The sequence below is a fragment of the Daldinia caldariorum genome, assembly GCF_022478825.1.
Source record: "Daldinia caldariorum strain CBS 122874 unplaced genomic scaffold F4812scaffold_20, whole genome shotgun sequence".
In the NCBI taxonomy this organism is placed as follows: Eukaryota; Fungi; Ascomycota; class Sordariomycetes; order Xylariales; family Hypoxylaceae; genus Daldinia; species Daldinia caldariorum.
This window is the reverse complement of record NW_025953056.1, coordinates 343,081-359,914: the sequence shown is the minus strand read 5'-3', so window position 1 is coordinate 359,914 and position 16,834 is coordinate 343,081. Positions and strand designations below refer to the sequence as shown.

General features: G+C 47.4%; 4 protein-coding genes across 4 annotated transcripts; 1 reads left to right on the top strand and 3 right to left on the bottom strand.

The window, feature by feature from the left end:
* Positions 1 to 112: 112 nt before the first annotated feature.
* F4812DRAFT_443244 (galactose mutarotase-like protein) lies at positions 113 to 2,203 on the top strand. Its single transcript, XM_047935383.1, has 4 exons — positions 113 to 611; positions 749 to 1,011; positions 1,142 to 1,459; positions 1,543 to 2,203. Exons 2-4 carry the CDS (start codon positions 754 to 756, stop codon positions 1,915 to 1,917), a joined length of 951 nt encoding a protein of 316 aa, XP_047786704.1. The 5' UTR covers positions 113 to 611; positions 749 to 753; the 3' UTR covers positions 1,918 to 2,203.
* Positions 2,204 to 2,278: 75 nt separating this feature from the next.
* F4812DRAFT_210267 (uncharacterized protein) lies at positions 2,279 to 4,440 on the bottom strand. The gene is made up of 2 exons (XM_047930332.1): positions 4,218 to 4,440; positions 2,279 to 4,142 (listed from the first exon to the last, which is right to left on the bottom strand). Exon 2 carries the CDS (start codon positions 4,038 to 4,040, stop codon positions 2,679 to 2,681), a length of 1,362 nt encoding a protein of 453 aa, XP_047786703.1. The 5' UTR covers positions 4,041 to 4,142; positions 4,218 to 4,440; the 3' UTR covers positions 2,279 to 2,678.
* Positions 4,441 to 4,660: 220 nt separating this feature from the next.
* F4812DRAFT_443236 (calcium/proton exchanger) lies at positions 4,661 to 9,212 on the bottom strand. The gene is made up of 8 exons (XM_047935382.1): positions 8,983 to 9,212; positions 7,289 to 7,858; positions 7,264 to 7,267; positions 7,092 to 7,107; positions 6,934 to 7,041; positions 6,810 to 6,881; positions 6,679 to 6,756; positions 4,661 to 6,604 (listed from the first exon to the last, which is right to left on the bottom strand). The coding sequence occupies exons 1-8, from the start codon at positions 8,984 to 8,986 to the stop codon at positions 5,192 to 5,194; spliced, it is 2,265 nt and encodes a 754-aa protein (XP_047786702.1). The 5' UTR covers positions 8,987 to 9,212; the 3' UTR covers positions 4,661 to 5,191.
* Positions 9,213 to 12,343: 3,131 nt separating this feature from the next.
* On the bottom strand, positions 12,344 to 13,967 carry F4812DRAFT_452985 (glycoside hydrolase family 76 protein; the record flags this gene model as incomplete). Its single annotated transcript, XM_047936420.1, has 4 exons — positions 12,344 to 12,904; positions 12,967 to 13,205; positions 13,277 to 13,762; positions 13,877 to 13,967. 4 exons carry the CDS (start codon positions 13,965 to 13,967, stop codon positions 12,344 to 12,346), a joined length of 1,377 nt encoding a protein of 458 aa, XP_047786701.1.
* Between the last annotated feature and the right edge of the window lie 2,867 nt (positions 13,968 to 16,834).

Genomic DNA, 16,834 nt, shown 5'->3' with positions numbered 1-16,834 from the left:
GTTGGTGGTTTCAGGTTATGTGGTGCGACCACAAATGACCACAAATGCGGCATGTACCTAATGTACCATTGCGGAATTGCCCAATCTTTCGGAAGGGTCGTCTCAGTTGAAGCTGCAATATGTGTAACAGCAACAATGCTACTATGTACCCTCTCCAAACCTTCTAGATTTCGGTCCAAGTCTCCACCCAAGTTTTCGTCTTCCCTTTTTACCTTTTTGTCCCAGAACCCCATCCATCATCATCTTCTCTTTGATTATTATCATTATTTATTTATTTATTTTAAAAAAAGAAAAGAAAAGCTTATTCTCCTTTTAAATCAACGTTGTTTGCTACCTAGGTAATATTTGAAGGAATACGTAAAAGATAAAAAGGTACCTACCTAAGGTAAGGCAGAGGCAGGCATATTCACATACTAGGTTGGGTACCTAAGGTAAGTATATATAGGTAGGTAGGTATGCACATCATATATTACCTATTCTATTACCTAGGAACCTACCCTTACCTCTTCTATTATAACCCCGCTATACAACATCATCATACAAACATCCCAGCATCCTAGCATCCCATAGCCCATAGCCCAGCAGAATCCAACCCTTTTGTCTACAACTAGGTACCATTCTATTTCCTTCCTTACTTCTTTCTTTCCTCTCGTTTTTGCCGTGTCTTTACCGTCTTATCAACTCAAGTTCGCCTAAACTCAACGCTACTAAAAGCTAAACAGAAGAACTAATAAGACAACCCACTTAGCAATCATGGTTGACCGACCAAAGAAGCCTTTGGCGCTAGCCACAACTCCCGGTCTACCACCTCAACCCCAAGTTAACTTCACCCACGACAATTCGCGAGTCACGGCTTCTCTACCCACGGGAGAGAGCATCGAAGTTCTTCTACACGGCGCCACCGTTATCAGCTGGAAGAACCGATTCGGAATAGAGAGACTTTGGTTGTCCGACGCCGCCAAGCTCGACGGATCCAAGGCCGTACGAGGTGGAATTCCTCTCGTCTTCCCCGTAAGTTATTAAACTGTTACATCCTTTACCACATATCATCTCTCCCATAAACAATAAATAAATAAAATGAAAAAAGAAAATAAAAGAAAAAAAAGGAAAGCTGGGCTAACACGTAACACCCGCCTTCCAGGTTTTCGGCACAGCTCCTGATCACCCCGCAACCTCGAAACTCCCTCAGCACGGTTTTGCGCGCAACTCGCGATGGGAGTTCTTGGGCAAGTCCAGCTCCGAATCCACGGGCCCGTCCGACACCTCCGTCAAGCTTGACTTCGGTCTCTCGTCCGCAAGTCTCGACGAGGAGACTAAGAGCCTATGGCCCTACACCTTCTCCATCATCTATAGCGTCACATTGACCCCGGAAAACCTGAACACGAGCATCGTCATTACCAACGACGGCGAACAGCCCTTCGAGTTCCAGGTCCTATTGCACACGTATCTGCGAATCGACGTAAGTAATATTCCGTATAGTTAAAAGGCGCAAAGTATGCAAAGTATGCAAAATATACTAATTCTATTTCCCGCGACAAACAGGACATCTCCAAGATCCAAGTGACAGGTCTCGAAGACTCAGAATACATCGACAAGTTGGATGCGGCTAGTACCAAAACACAGTCGGGCGCCATAACCATCACAGGCGAGACGGATAGGGTGTACACGCCGGCTAAAGGCCCCTCGCACCCGGTAGTAGTCTCAGAGGACGGCGAAGCGGTTTACAGCATCGTACGGGACAACCTTAAGGACGTGGTAGTCTGGAATCCTTGGCAGCAAAAGGCAGAAGGTATGGGCGACTTCGAACCCAAAGACGGCTACAAGAAGATGATCTGCATAGAAGCCGGTTCCGTCAGGGGATGGACCACTCTCGACCCGAACGACGCTTTCGAGGGTGCTCAAACGATTTCCGACTGACTTGGTGACGGTGGGGTTCAAGCTGCGCCGCGAAGTATGGGCAGATTGTGAATAAAACGCCGATTGGTTAGAAGTAGCTATTAGGCGAATCTGAAAGGCCGACGATGAAGTAGACGAAGATGTCTTTGGAGATATGTTGTCAATCTTGATTCTTTGGGCGGAGGGAATCCTACTAGATCTCCTTTAGTTACTACCTTTTCTTTCCGGATAGGAAGAAAATGACGACTCATAGTTGCTCGATTTGGTACAAACAGCCAATCATAAGAGGTACCTAGTCTCACGTCTACTTGTTTTCTATTGCTCGTAAACTGCACCAAGTGATAACATTATCGCCGTCGTGCCTTATGATTCGTAGTCCCGATTTGAACTTTGTACCCTTTGAATGAAATATATATACCAGGTACCTTATATACCTTATATATATGGGGTCACGTAACGTAATTGGATATTACCAGAGAAGATAAAACCAAGACAAGCCAAAGTATGACTTTATTAAGAAACCGATTCAGGCCAAACCTCTACCTAGTATGAGATAATATCACCATTGCGTAAAAAGGCTTGCTTTCTGCCAAGGGTCCGGCTTAATTAATGCAGTCAACTTCCATCTCCGAGGCCAGCATCGAAGACTATCTCCTACCTAACCTACTTCGTACCCGGTCTTATTTTTAAAAAATCAAAAGAGCTAGGTAGGTAATAACAGGTAAAATACACGACACGACACGACACGCTTCTTTCCCCTTTCTTTAACTCTCTGTCTCTCTCTATCCCCGGTATCCCTTCCACTTCCACAGCTCCGGCGCAAACACAATCTCGCAAGCGACCTGGTCGAACACCCCCACGGCCGCGCACAAGTCGTGGTACCCCTCGAGCCCCGTCACCGGCAGGTCCTGCTCCCGGTCCGTCTCCTCGTGCAAGTCCCAGCGGCCCGCCTCCGCGCCGTCCCGCGTCAGGAACACCTCTACTCGCACTTGCGCCTGCATGCCGTTGTTGTCGTTGTTATTGTTGTTGTGGTGGTGGTGGTCGTTGTTGTCTCTCCGCGGCCCCAGCGAAAACTCCATCCCCAACCCAATCGTCTCCCCCCGCCGGAACGGCGCCGCGAACGCCTTCCCGCCCCACCGGTCGTTCACGTACCGGTGCCCGTCGTCCCCGTGCACCCCCACGCTGCCCCGGTGCCACCCCGGCAGCCGGAACCCCGGGTACGGCGGCGCCACGTAGCCCAGCGCGAGCGAGACCTCGTCCTTGCGGCTGCCGCGCTCGAGCACGCGGACCTCGTAGTACACCGTCTTTCTTTTCGTTCCGGTCACGAGCGGGCTGTGCGCCGCCGCGTGGTATAAAGGCGGATACGTCGCGAGACAGGCGTCGGGGGCGCGGCGGCGGGGGGACGAGACGGACCAGAGGCCGGGGCGGAGTTGGGATAGGGACCCACCGTTGCCGTTGGAAGAAGAGGAGAGGAATGATGGAGGGGCGAAGACGGCGATGTTGCCGGTTCGGGAGGCGGCTTCGGCGGGCGGGTTCAGCGGCATGGGCGGGTACAGCGGGTACTGGGCGCACCAGGCCTCGCCGGCGTCGCACTGCTCCTCGGTGGCGTTGTTGGCGGGGGAGCGGTCGAAGCCGCTGAAGAAGTTGGGGGGAGGGGGGAGGAGGGAGGTGTCGGGGACGGCGGATTGCCAGTCGTGTTGCTTTTGTTGTTGGTTTTGCGACGAGGAGGAGGAGGAGGATTGTTGTTGCTGGTGGTGGTAGTTGTGAGAGGGTGGGGGGCCGGGTGGAGGGGCATAATCGGAACCGGGGCCGGAGTTATAGAACGGGTTGTTCTTGGTATCCGAAGAAAAAGAAGAAGGAGGAGGTGGTGGGCCGGGGGGAGGCGCGTAGTCTTGTTGATGATGATGGGACGGAGGTGGACCGGGCGGGGGAGTGTAGTACTGGCCGTGAGACGGCGGGGGTCCGGGAGGTGGCGCGTAGTTGTCCTGCCGCATATTGCCGTTGCCGTTGCTGTTGCTAATGCTGGCTTTGGCGGCGCTGGCTGATTGTGGTAAGGAAGACGATGATAATCGTTGAGGAGGGACCGCGGCTGGTTTAGGCGCTGAGTCGTTGTTCGATGTATCTTTGCTGCTTCCGAAACACATTTTGGGGGATTTTGGAAGAAGAAAGGGAAAGGGGCAGCGTTGTTGTATTATTTTATTCTTATCCGGAGAGGGAGTGATGGAAAAAATAGAAGGTGTAAAAAACTGGGAAGACGTTATAATTAATGTGGTGGTTGTAGATGTAGATGTAAATGATTGGAGAAGAATGAATTCAAATACCTGAGAGGAATCCGTACCTACTTACCTGGTACCTTTATATCTTTTTCCAAATACAAGATGGCTTAATTGCTTGGCATCCAACCGTTTCAATATTATTATTTGAATCAGTGATACAAAGGTAGAGAAAAGTCATTAGGTTAAGCTAAGCCTCTAAGGTGTTATGGACAATGTAACCTCCAACACTTTCCTAAAAATCCATACGTCATCTACACTTAAAGTTATTATGGCTGTGACATGATGGGGAATATGGAATACGCAAGGTACCAAGGTACATATGTTAGGTTAGGTACGAAGCGAACATTACCTACCTGTTACTAAGGTTCAGCATAGCCCCATCCGTCTAGAACAGTTGTGGCTGTGTTAAGTTGCCAACATGAACGTTCAAATCAGCTTTATTGCTTTGCTTTACGGCTTAGTCACTTATAATAAAAACTTCAGTCATCTGCAAAATGAGAGTATGTCCAATTCATCCGCTAAGCAGCCTGTACAACCACGAGTCTACAAGTCTGCGTCGCTAAACTACCTCTAGGTAACTCAAGCTATCTACGTGTTTGTTTCACAACGTCGTCGCTATCTTTCATCAGAGCGGCCAAGTTGGCTGGCTCAGCTTTGTCCCGAAATGAAATAATAGAAAAAAATTAATATCTCTCAAAAATCAAAGCAACTTGTTGTTTATAATCAAATCGCAAAAAAAGGGGGATCAAAACTCCGAAAAGTAGATAGCATCCCTTAAAAGTAGAAAAGTAATATCGTTTCGTCTCCCATCCCAGGCAACTCCCTCTCAATCGTGTAGTGCCATATTCATTAAATCAGTATCGTGAAACCGCCTCGGGCAAGTTTAATATCAAAGTAATCAACTAAAAATTCATATCCTCATATGCTTCAGTTGAACATTGCGTCGTATTGCGTATTGTCAAATAAGAGGTTTCAAATACTCTCCTCCGCTGTGTGTGGGGGTCTTGTAAATGTTTCCCTTAGGAACCTAGAGCACCGGCAGCGTCGCCCTCGGGATAAAAGAACGCTACGACCGCAATGATTACGTACGTAGCGCAGAGCAGAGCACCCTCGAGGTAGTTACTTCGGCCGTCAAGGATCAAAAAGTTGATAATGAAGGCCGATACAAACAGACAAACCGTCTCGAATAAGGTGAAGTAAAGCGTCATGGGCTGGTCGATGATCCAACCGATAATAACCACGAGAGGCGTCAGGAACAAGGAAATCTGAATCGAGGAGCCGATAGCTACACCAATGGCCAGATCCATCTTGTTCTTCATTGCTACCGTAACGGCCGTCACGTGTTCCGCTGCGTTACCGACGATAGGGAGGATGATCAGACCGATGAAGGTTTCCTTGAGAGCGCTGTTCGCCACCACATCGTCGATGGCGTCCACCATGAATTCGGCGCACACGGCAACAAGCGCTGTCGAGAGCAACAACATAATGATAGCTGCGCCACGAGAAAGGTCATCTCCGTGCATCTCGCCTGCTTCGCCGGCGCTACCAGTTAGGATAGAAACAGGGATCTGAGAAGGCATCATGGCTCCGGGTGGTCGGTACTGATATTGGTTAAGTCTTTCGGGAAGCGAGTTGGTCCTGCGAATGCCGTATCTTACCCGCGGAACGGGTCCGACCGACGTAATCGGCATAGCTCCAACATCCGAAGTGAAAACTGGGGGTGCCAGGCTCTTAGCCACAGGTCGGAGTGACAGGGTGCGCAGGTTATTGAAAGGACGTCTGGATCCAGGAGTACCCTCGAGTGGACCTTCGACGTTGACAGTTGCCTCCGCAAAATCGACACGACGGGGTTCTCCGCCGTTCGCGACGAGCTCTTGTGCCGCATCCGGTCCTACGCTAGCAATGTTTTGAGGAGTAGCTTCTTCGACACCGGTCGAGGCCTTCCTTGTACGCTTGCGGTGCTTGCGTTTAGAACGCTTATGCTTACGGCGAGACGTGTGTTCTTCCTCTTCCTCTTCGATAGCCTCCTCGGTACCGGTAGAGTTTATTCGAGGAAAAGCGAGGGGACCCTGGAGAGAATCTCCCGACTTCGAACCTCCCTCGTGAGTGGGACTAGCACTATTGGTTCCGAGAGACGAGGTGCGAGTTCGAACTTCCTCTTCGGTGTCTACCGATGCGGTACTTGACTTTCTACGGCGACGCCTATGGATAGCTCGTCGGACACGTTTCGACATGGTTTCTCTCGAGTGGCTGGAGCGGTCAGAGTCCGAATCCGATGACGAGCTCGAATCAGAATCAGAAGACTCGAGCCATGCGGCAGCCGGACCAGGTGTTGCTTCCTCATCGATGATGTGCTGAGGAGTCGATTCGTACATATACGCGTGCGACTTCAGCTGGAACAAAAGATACACAACGTATACCAAAAGGAGGATCTGGAGACGATGTTAGCATGACTGCTTGCGCTTTATTTGGATTAGGGGGGGGTTAATTCGGAGTAGATACATACCACGCTAACACCATGGCTGATCTTGAGAGATTCTTTATCAGCCTCTTCCTTGTCTCGGAAAGAAGCATGGAATGCGGTCTAGTAAGACTAGTTAGCAATGCGTTGTCGAGACTCGATACGAATAAACTAACCGGCAACATGAGACTTATCACGCTCAAACTCAGCAAACAGGCGCTCATCTGAGTCACCGTACTGTTGTAAATCTGCAAGATGTTAGCCGATGCAAAATAGCCAAAACACTAGTACCGAACGAACCTGTTCACGAAAGCGGAGACCGCCGAGGAAGAAGGCCATGCCCAGAATCAATAGCAAGTTCGCAAGAATAGATCCAAGCAACGAGGCCTGGACGATGCGAATTTCTCCCTGTACCTTATTAGTCAAATGAAATGCGGGACGTAGATACGCGTATTTACCTTGACTAGAGCGATGCTACACATTAGATGACGAGGTTAGCAAAGATCCATATGTAGGTGGTACATATGTACATATCCATATACCGGTCGGCACAAGACCGCTCGACAATGAATTGTCAAGAGCAAAATCACTTACATGCTATTGATTTGTTAGCTAAAATTGCCATTTCGAATGACAGGACAGGACAAAACTCACAAGATGATAAGTTCGACGGCGTTACCAAACGTTACGTTCAGCAAGGCGCCGACGGTGTCACCCATCTTGCGGGCGACGGACTCGGTAGCATGGCTAAGAAGTCCCGCAAGCGGGATGATGGCGACAGCGTTGATTCCGAAAGTAGCTCCGGAATTCTTGTTCGGAATGTTCGCGATGGCAATCCCGACGGGGACGAAGACCAAGAATAGGTTGATCCAGCTGTGAAGGATCACCTTCTTTAATTCGTGATAGGTTTCGACGAAGACGTTCTGTTTCTTTTTGGGGCCGTCCTTGTCTACGACAGGCCCCGTCCCCTCCACTTCAGATGCTGACACCGGCGACCTATCGGCATGCTGGGTATCCGATCCGGAGCTGGGGACATCATGAGTATTCGGGGAGCAGTTAGGAAGGCCCTGGTGGCGGTCGGAACCGGCGCCGCTAACATGGCGGATCTTCTCGGGATTTTGGTCCGAGTGTGTATTATTCACGGGAAGGATGGGGTTGGAATTGGACGCAGCGGGACGTGTAGAGCCTCCATACGCGTGACCTCGTGCCCAAGAGCGTATGCGATCTATATAAGAGGCCTGGTCAGTTGAACTTTCCTTCATCGATGTGTGCGGCTTTGGCAGATTCGACGCCAAGGTCGTAATTGTTCTGTAAAGAGAACGGGGGAAGAGAGGGAACGGAACGTGTCTAGGACGTAATCCGAGGGCGAGAGAGGACTTAGACTAAATAGGCGTAGAAGCAAGTAGAAAAAAATGGGGAAGATAGGTATATGGTGGCGTGGGGAGAGCTTTAATTGGAAGAGAGTAATCTGGGAAGCCCAAGGCTTGTTCGGGCTGTCAGGTCAGGGCCAGGGGTAGTCCTAAAGCAGAGAAAGCAGACAGACAGTCTGGACAGTACGGACAAGCCAGCCAGGCTAGCCGGGCCAGTCACCGCAGATACAAGAGTCAGCGGTGTCGTTCTACACAGTACAGTACAATACCTAGTAAGTACCTAACCTAACAATCACTCGTAGAAGCAATAGAAGGGCTTGGCAGCAGGTCATTAGATCCCTGTAGGTGATAACGTGTAGGTTTAACTGTGTGGGTTTCCGCCTTGCTTTTTAGGCACGGGAGATACGACATAGATCCTTATGCCTAGATGCTTCGTTGCTAAAGAAATCTTGTCTCTCCGCAACTTCTTTGTTTGTCGATAGCTTTTGTCGATAGCTTGAGTAACGAGATTTTGTTTTCTCTTTTCTTTCTTTTCTAGCTTTCCCTTAACATAAGCTTTCGAGGTATAGGGATAAAATCCCGATCTCTCTCGCCCCTCTATGACACCATAACCCAACAGATACCAACAGGTTCAAAGCCGGCAGATCAAAATCCATCCCACTTGGAGGCTTGCCGGAATTAATGTAGCGTCGCGTCGGGTTGAATGAGGATACCTGCATCCAGCATGCAAGAAGGGTACCTAGGTATGTACCGGTAGTGTGATAGGTACCTAAACGAGTGCCGTGCTTCCATTTTGACTTCGCTTGAAGTTGAATACGCCATACGTGTCCCAAAAAGGGAGGTAAAAAGGGGGAGGGGGGGGTTCGACGAGAAGAAATAAGATAAAAAATAAAACAATAAAGTGATAGCGACGAAGCAATAACCACTTAAAATGACAAGATTTGACAAGATTTAAAGTTAAGAAACGGGAGAAACTTACGCATGCTGTCTACCGCGATCAACCCTAAAGAGAGAGTTTACCACCTAAATAAGACGAGTACTCCCTCTTTGGCGGGTGGCGTCTTAATAACGTATGTATCCGACTTCCTCGATACAACTGAGAAGTATTTCCTTGGCGTAGGTTAAGTAACGATTCTCTTCTTCTCGTCGACCCGTTATGTAACAAGACTTCCTCCTCTTCTGTGGATTTTTTTTTTTTTTTTTTTTTTTTTTTACCACGATCTACCCGAATGATAGTGGTTTGGAGAATTTTATCTTCCCGACTTTTTTTTCCTGTTTGTTTATCGGTACTGTAGATAAATTCAACAGGGATTAGACGTGGCGGAATGATACCGCCGCCTCACTTCGTAAGACACAACGTATAAGCGACTTACGATCCGCACTGTACCTCGCGCGACCCGAGCGAAGAGCGTGCGACGGAGGCGTGTGACTTTGCGTAGGGCTGATCAGCTAGCTCCGACGGTTGCCTTGGTAAAATGTAAAAAAGGGGGCTGTGGCTAGCTTCAGGGACGCGTACCTATGTGAAGGCACAGTGGGTATAGTTTAGGTACCTAAGTTTGCGAAAAGGATTCGGCGTTGATTCATATATGATGATTTATGGGTATTTGATGTTGGTAATGAAGATATTTACAAATATGATTGCCAATAACGGATTGTTATTGTTGTTATTATTGTTTCCGTAAGTATTTGTATGTTGTGTGAGGTTAGGTACGAGGTAAGACAAGAGGATATTTAAGCATGAAAGTACCTAGAGATGAGGGCTAGATATAAATAGTTAACATGCATTATGATATGAAGCTAAGAAGCAGCCTAGACTCTCAACTAATTGAGGGAGTCATAACATTCCCCAGTTACGATGTTATTAGGCACCATGGTATTATACACTAGGTACCTACATAGTATAATCGGTGTAATCGACAAAATCGAAAGTTGATGGAATCAGGTGGCGACACATAAAAAGTTGAACTGTTTCGAGTATATGTCGATTATTACATTATTACCTAAGGTCTTGAGCACCTGCTCTGCTGCTTCCCAAATCTCAATCATGCTTAAAATACAGGTGTGCAAGGGAGTACCTACCTACCTTGATAGTGGGACATGACGTAGTTTCTTGGATAGCTGCACCAAGTCGGTGTAACCATGTGGATCGCCTTCATGGAAGTACCTCCTTTCCTGGATTCTTAAAGGTGCAGATGGAATTTGGGAATTTGATGCACTAAACTTGGGCTTACGAAGTACCTAGGTAATTAATTAATCGATCGGATACCTAATGTCAGTTATCTTGATGCACAATTTACATTCACATTGAGGTCATAAGAAAATGATAAGGGGTTATGTCCTTTAGGTACCTATTCATTATTCCCTGTTCATCGTGAGTATGTAATAATACATCGCATATACGAACTTTGAAGTACATAGTTACATTTACCGGCTATTCGGCACCTCTCATCTCTCTCCTTTCTCCTTTCTGTGAGTCGAGTACGAATAAGGCATAACCCGATCATACAAGCGGTTTATGACTTGCTCGATCTCCAAGTTGGTTGAATCACAGCTAAGCCCATAAGCATAAACGCTTACCCAGAAAGACCTGCGGTCAAATTAAGGATTAAGGTCGTCAGATCTCGGATCTCCGTTGCCTGGCTGTCTCAGCGGAGCTATCGGCTCGGATCTGGTTGGGGGCGTAGATTCGACGTTGGCGAAACACAATATTGTACCTCTTTTAACGGTCATAGTTACCTAAGGTAAGCTTCAATAATCTGAACTCCCTGTTATCAGGATTAAGTACCGCAAATACCCCCCGCCTGGGGATTTAATCTCGATGCTCTAGACCTACCTCAGAGTCAACCCAAGCGCGATACTCGAAAACCCTCTGAAACAAGGACAATTCAAAAGAAATGCCAAGGTACTCTTTCGTATAAGGGATATCCTAGTCAGGATACTACATTACGCAGAATGAGAGGCAGTACTGCACGTTTTGTGTGATATAGCCGAAAGTTTCAAATGCAATATAAGACAGATAAGACTACAAACACATCCTTGGCTTTCATATTCATTATTTCTAACTCAAGGTAACTAATTAAGCCGCTGGTCAAATTTTTGTCAAGTCTTTAACGTCTATTCTAAATGCCCCGGGAGGCTTCCAAGAGTGTTTCTCATACAGGTATCATACAAAGACAACACGAGGCCGAATATAAGACGGTATTCCCTACAATTATACGCTTACCTCCTTACTCTTTCGCTTTTCTGGGTATACCTATTCGCCAAGTACTTGAAATGAGCCGTGCCTACCAAATCCTTTCTCACATCAACGCGTTTTCACGGTTTTCTCACCTTTTTTCTTTTTTTTTTCTACTCTCGCACCACTTAATCGTGTATTCAACAATCTGCGTACCGCGTGGTTGTAATATGAAACTCCATAACTTGGCCTGCTTGGGAGGGAAAGGCTGCAGGCTTATAACGGACGATGTCAATCTATACAGGTTTCCACAAGATTCAAACTTACCGCATCACCAAGAAGCTTAAATAACGCGTTTTGGTATGACCTCAGAAACGAGACAGGTCTAAACGTGGAATCTTTAAGTAGAAGAATGGCCGAGTAAATATATGGTGGGTTCAGCTAGTCAAGGATTTCCAGCGTCTTTCGAGAGTGAAATCTGCAGCTATAAAGACAGTAAGTAGCCTTATTGACATAGGTACTATCTTATGCGTTCGAGATCAACTGTCCGATTTACCTATATAAAAGCCAAGTTGATTGAAAGTAACGAACACAAGTTCTGGCTGGTTATATCATCACCCTTAACAGAACGCTCTATACAATTATCAGCCTAAGCCTACTGACCGTAAAAGAAAAAGAGACAAGCAATACCACCCCTACAGGCACAGGCAACAGTCATATATTTTACCCATGCGTCGAATTAGGTTAAGTCTATATGGTCCAATTCTTCTGATCAATTCTTCGCCTCTTTTCCAACTCTCCTTGCGGGCCTCCCCTACTTACACAGTACTATGTACCTTGCCGGTTTGAATAACCCGCATGCCAAAAGTCCGACAAAACGCCTAGAAATGAACTATGGCAGACTAAATACCCGCGATAGAAAAGGGGGCGAAAAGAGGTTACCGAAGAGGGGAAGGGATGCTTTATGTACAAGGACAGGAAGTACAGATTCGATAAGAGGTCCCGGGTATTCGTTTCCTAAACAAAAAGCCAAAAATAAAAAGACCAATATCTGATGTTGCAAAAGCAGAAAACAACACGATCCGACGCCAGAAAATCTCGTTATTGGATTTCCCTTTCCAATGTATGTATGTCTATGGTTGTAAATTATCCCCCTCTCCTTTTTTTAGTCCAGGCTCATCCATGCGAAGGCCGAAAGTGAGCCTGCGATGATGAGAGCCGTGACAATACCTGCGCCCACCTTGTCGCCGCTGGTGATGGGTGCGAATGTAGGCAACTTTGCCTCGTTAGAACCCGCGTTCACGTTACCCTTAGACGTACCACCGTTATCCTTGGTGAGAGGCGCCGGGACGTCGGGGGCCAGAAGACTGACTAAGGCACCCAAGACGTTCATCTGTTGACTGGCGCCGGTGTCGCCGTCCCAAACACCGGAAGTCCAGTGGAAACCGCAGAATCGACCGTTATTACCACCGGTACACTGCTTCACAGCACCGGCCGTAGACTGCTTGAGAACCGGCAGGATCTTCTCCTTAGTGTGAGGTGCCACCTGCATGGTCGTGCCCATCCATCGGTGAGTAAATCCCTTGAAAGACTCCATATCGCTGTTACACTGTTGATATTCGCAGGAGGGCTCAAACGCGATGCGGGCGGGGGCGGGGAAGAAAATCTCGATCATGCGGTCTACAAGATTATCAACGCGGTCCTTCCAGATTTGCGCGCCGTCGGTCTATATGGCCGTGTTAGTACTCGAAAAGAATTTATAAAAGGAAATGACGAGAGGAAACGTACGTAGTTATACATGAAAGCGGCTCCCTGCAACAACATGGCAGCGTTATACGAGAACTGGGCCTTGTTAAGATCGGTACAATCGGGCAGATGGGCGCCGTCGTAAACATCCCACTTATCCGAGATGTAGCCCAATCGATCTATCAGATCCCAGGTCTTCGTCGCGAGCTCGGCGTAGGTCTCGTTGTGGAAATAACGCGCCAATCGGGAACCGATGTTGAAGTAACAAGCGTTGGCGATAGCTACCGTCACGTTAGCATCTGATATATATATAGTTTGAAAAGATACGGAACAAAACTGGGATTCGGCGTACTGTTGATGTAGTCGTATCCGTTGTTGGTCGAGTAGACCTGCCATCGGAGACCCCATTTGCATCGTCCGCTAGGAACTCTCCGGTCCTCGCTCGTCTGCTCGTGGAACACGGCCTGCGCCAGCGCTGCCCACTGCGGCTGATCCTCCGGAGGATCTGTGTATCCTATCTCGGTAGCCAGCATAGCCGACAAGGCCCAGAAAGCTTGATCGTCGTTGCCCATGGACGCCGACCAATTACTTGGCAAGTAATCCCGGTCGTCGCCGGCCTGGTGCAACATAGCCGTCGTTATCATGTCGTCGTACTGCGTGTCGCCTGTGTTATGTCGATAGTCCAGCAGCGTACCCCACATCGCACCGCCTTGCCACCAGTAGTAATCGCCGTCGGGAGGAGGTCCAGGTAAGATACCAGGAACCCAACCCGGCTCGTCGCCATGATAGAAAGTGAGAAGGTCTTCGGCGACCTGGGCGGCAGCCTTCTTGATGGATTCTAGACGGAGAGAGAGAGAAGATCCCTTGTTAATTACTTATACTTATACACGGGTCAATTCCCCGCTGTTGCCGAAGGGTGCGCGGGGAGAGCAGGTAGCTAATAAATACGTACCTGGATCGTCGAGGTTTACCTCCAGCGCACCGAACGCCTTGTTGGCGAACAGGCCTAGCGCCGCCAGCACCGGCGCAGATAATCTCACCATGATTTGCGAAACGTACCTACTCGGGAAGAGAGTAGAGGAGAAGCGAGCACACTTCAATACCGATTACTAGTAGTTAAATGGAGATGAAAAAGAATAGTAAGAAGAAACAACAAGACAACGAATGGATGACCTAGTATTCTATTCCGTAGAAATATGAATATCATACGATGCGATGCGATGCGATATGATAGGATAGGATAGGATATAGTTAAATCACGACTTGGTCACGACTTGTTTCGGAGACGGGGATGGTTTGGACTTGAAGGATAGTGGGAACTCGACGTCAACGACGTGAAAAGGGCACCAAATGATAAAAGAAGGACAAGACGAATCAACCAACTAAGCAACGGGATTGCATTGGCAGTTGGCAGAGAAAGGCAAAGAATGGGAAAAAGCCAAGATTTCGAATTGGATTCAGGAGGTAACGAAAAGGAAAGAGACGAGAGTTAATTACCATAGTAACCAATCAACAAGAGGCTTGGCCAAGACCCTCCAAGCCCAGACCGTCTGGGGGTTTTTTTTTCTCCTTTCTCTTCTTTCTTTTCTTTTTTATGGGACATTATGGAATTGTGTGAATAAGAGTAGAGAGAAAGGAACGAGTTCGAATAGGTAAACCAAACAACAGTTTATCGTTGACCATCCAAACCAAATAATCTAGATCAAACTGGATCTAGAGGAGACCTAATAAGAATAATACTCTACCTGAATCTAACAAGTTTAACCTGAGCATAGCCGCATTGCCCAGAAACGACCCAGTTCTGTTAGTTACAGCGTACGTATTGGCCTTCCATTTTTCGTATCTGAAGGGGCACGCGCGAAGTAACCGAGCGAATCCTGTCTAATGGTTTAGTTAGGTTGTTGGTTAGTGGGTAATTTTTTTGATCAGCGGAAAAGATAAAAATAAAAAAAATCAGTTAAGATAGGAATATCTCACACCTGAAACTTTGACGTCGCTTAGTTGGTTGAAGATTTAAAAATCCTCAGATTAATCACATGCATGCATGCATGCACTTAACCGATGGCAGATGACCTGCCAACTGCAGGTGGAAATCAAATCATTTAGGTGAATGAATTGAAATGAATGGATGGAAGCCTTCAAATACCGGACCCTGATTAATTGCATAGCCCACCTGTTATAGGTTAGCTAAATAAGGTACGAATATACGAATGTACGAATGTATAAATGTACATAGTACCTAACGTATCATCTCAGCTGAGACGCACCCCTGAAGATCTTGGCGCCCGAGCCGCCAAGAGCCGCTAATCCCGATATGAGACTAGAGAATTCTAGGCGCGCGCCAGTAAAAAAAAAAAAAAAAAAAAAGAACACCTAAATACAGGACATAAAAGCCAATAAATAAGAGATGACTCGAGTGACAGGTAACCATCTCACGAAATAATACATGTAAAGATAAAGTCGTCCCCTCTTGACCAAGACGCCGAGACGCTTATTACCAAATGTACTATGTAGTAAGCTGTGGAATGGTGTCGTGACGTACTTTATAAGAAGATTTGCCGGCTCTTCCTGTGTCCGCTTGTTTTACCTGTTTATCTGTTCGTCTGTTTATCTTATTTACCAGTGTTTGAATAATTAACATGTGCATCTCATTTGTTGATACGACTACCTAACCACCTAATACTTACCTTAACTACGGATAGGTAGGTAGGTAATTTGCTCATCAATAAGTCCAAATGACTGCGGCTTAGTTTAATGCCTCATGAGATAAGACATTCGCGACGACAGGTAGATAGATTAGGTATTTAACTGGATTCAAATGAACTAACAACTGTCAGTATTGCTGGACCATGCACAACATCGGGATTCACTGCATATTGCCTTTTCACTACAATTAATACGTCCAGAAATGCAAGATTTAAACCACACGCCGGGAAGTCAATCATGCCTCTCTGAATATTTACCTACTAGGTGGTTAACGCTTCGTTCACTACGAGGTAGGTAACATTTAAAAATCCAGCACTTAAAAACATTCCAACCATTTAAAAACCACTCGCGCGGTGATCTTGATCTTGATCTTTGCAACTCATTCAATTGCTGCTGCTGCTACTCATATTTTCGGAGGAACGCTATTCGTTCCATCCGTAGATGCTACCATATCTATTTCTACCACCTACTATCTACTACCGAGATAACAATAGGTAATCCATCGGCAATATATGTATGTATGTATGTTATCCATCCCTTTCCTCAAAAGTCGCCGGAATACCTACTACGGACAAATACGTAGCCTGAGTAATGAATGACTGTTGATCTGACCACCCATATAACCCAAACCCCTTACTTCCCCCCTACCCACATAGATCTGCAGCGTGCTATATATACCACGTGCCGCCAGGATTGTGATGTGATGTTGATGGGAAGATCAAAAAGGGGGAAAACTAAGGTGAGCGAGTACAGGCGTCTCTCTACCTCGACTTTGCCACGAAATGCCGTGCAGTAATCCGACAACGCAGAAGAGAAGTCGAAAAAGAATAGTAAAATCCAACCGTCCAAGTTTTCGATTCTCTTTCTTTTTTTTAAAAAAAAAAGTAAAGATAAAAAAACCTTGGACCGTTAATAGCACTTTAGCTTGTATGGTGCAAAGAAAGCTCCGTAAGGGTAGGTTTTTTTTTTCCCCCTTCCAACCCTAAACCGCCATTTGCCTCTATTCCCCTCTTCCCGTTATCAGCGAAGCAGGGCGAGTGCCAACGGCATAAAAACTCTAAAAACAAATGCAACCAAAACCGGCTTGTTCAAAGGGGGGGGGGGGCGGGGGGGGGGGGGGGGGGGGGGGGGGGGGGGGGGGGCGGCGGGGGGGGGGGTGGGGGGGGGGGGGGGGGGGGGGGGGGGGGGGGGGGGGGGGGGGTCT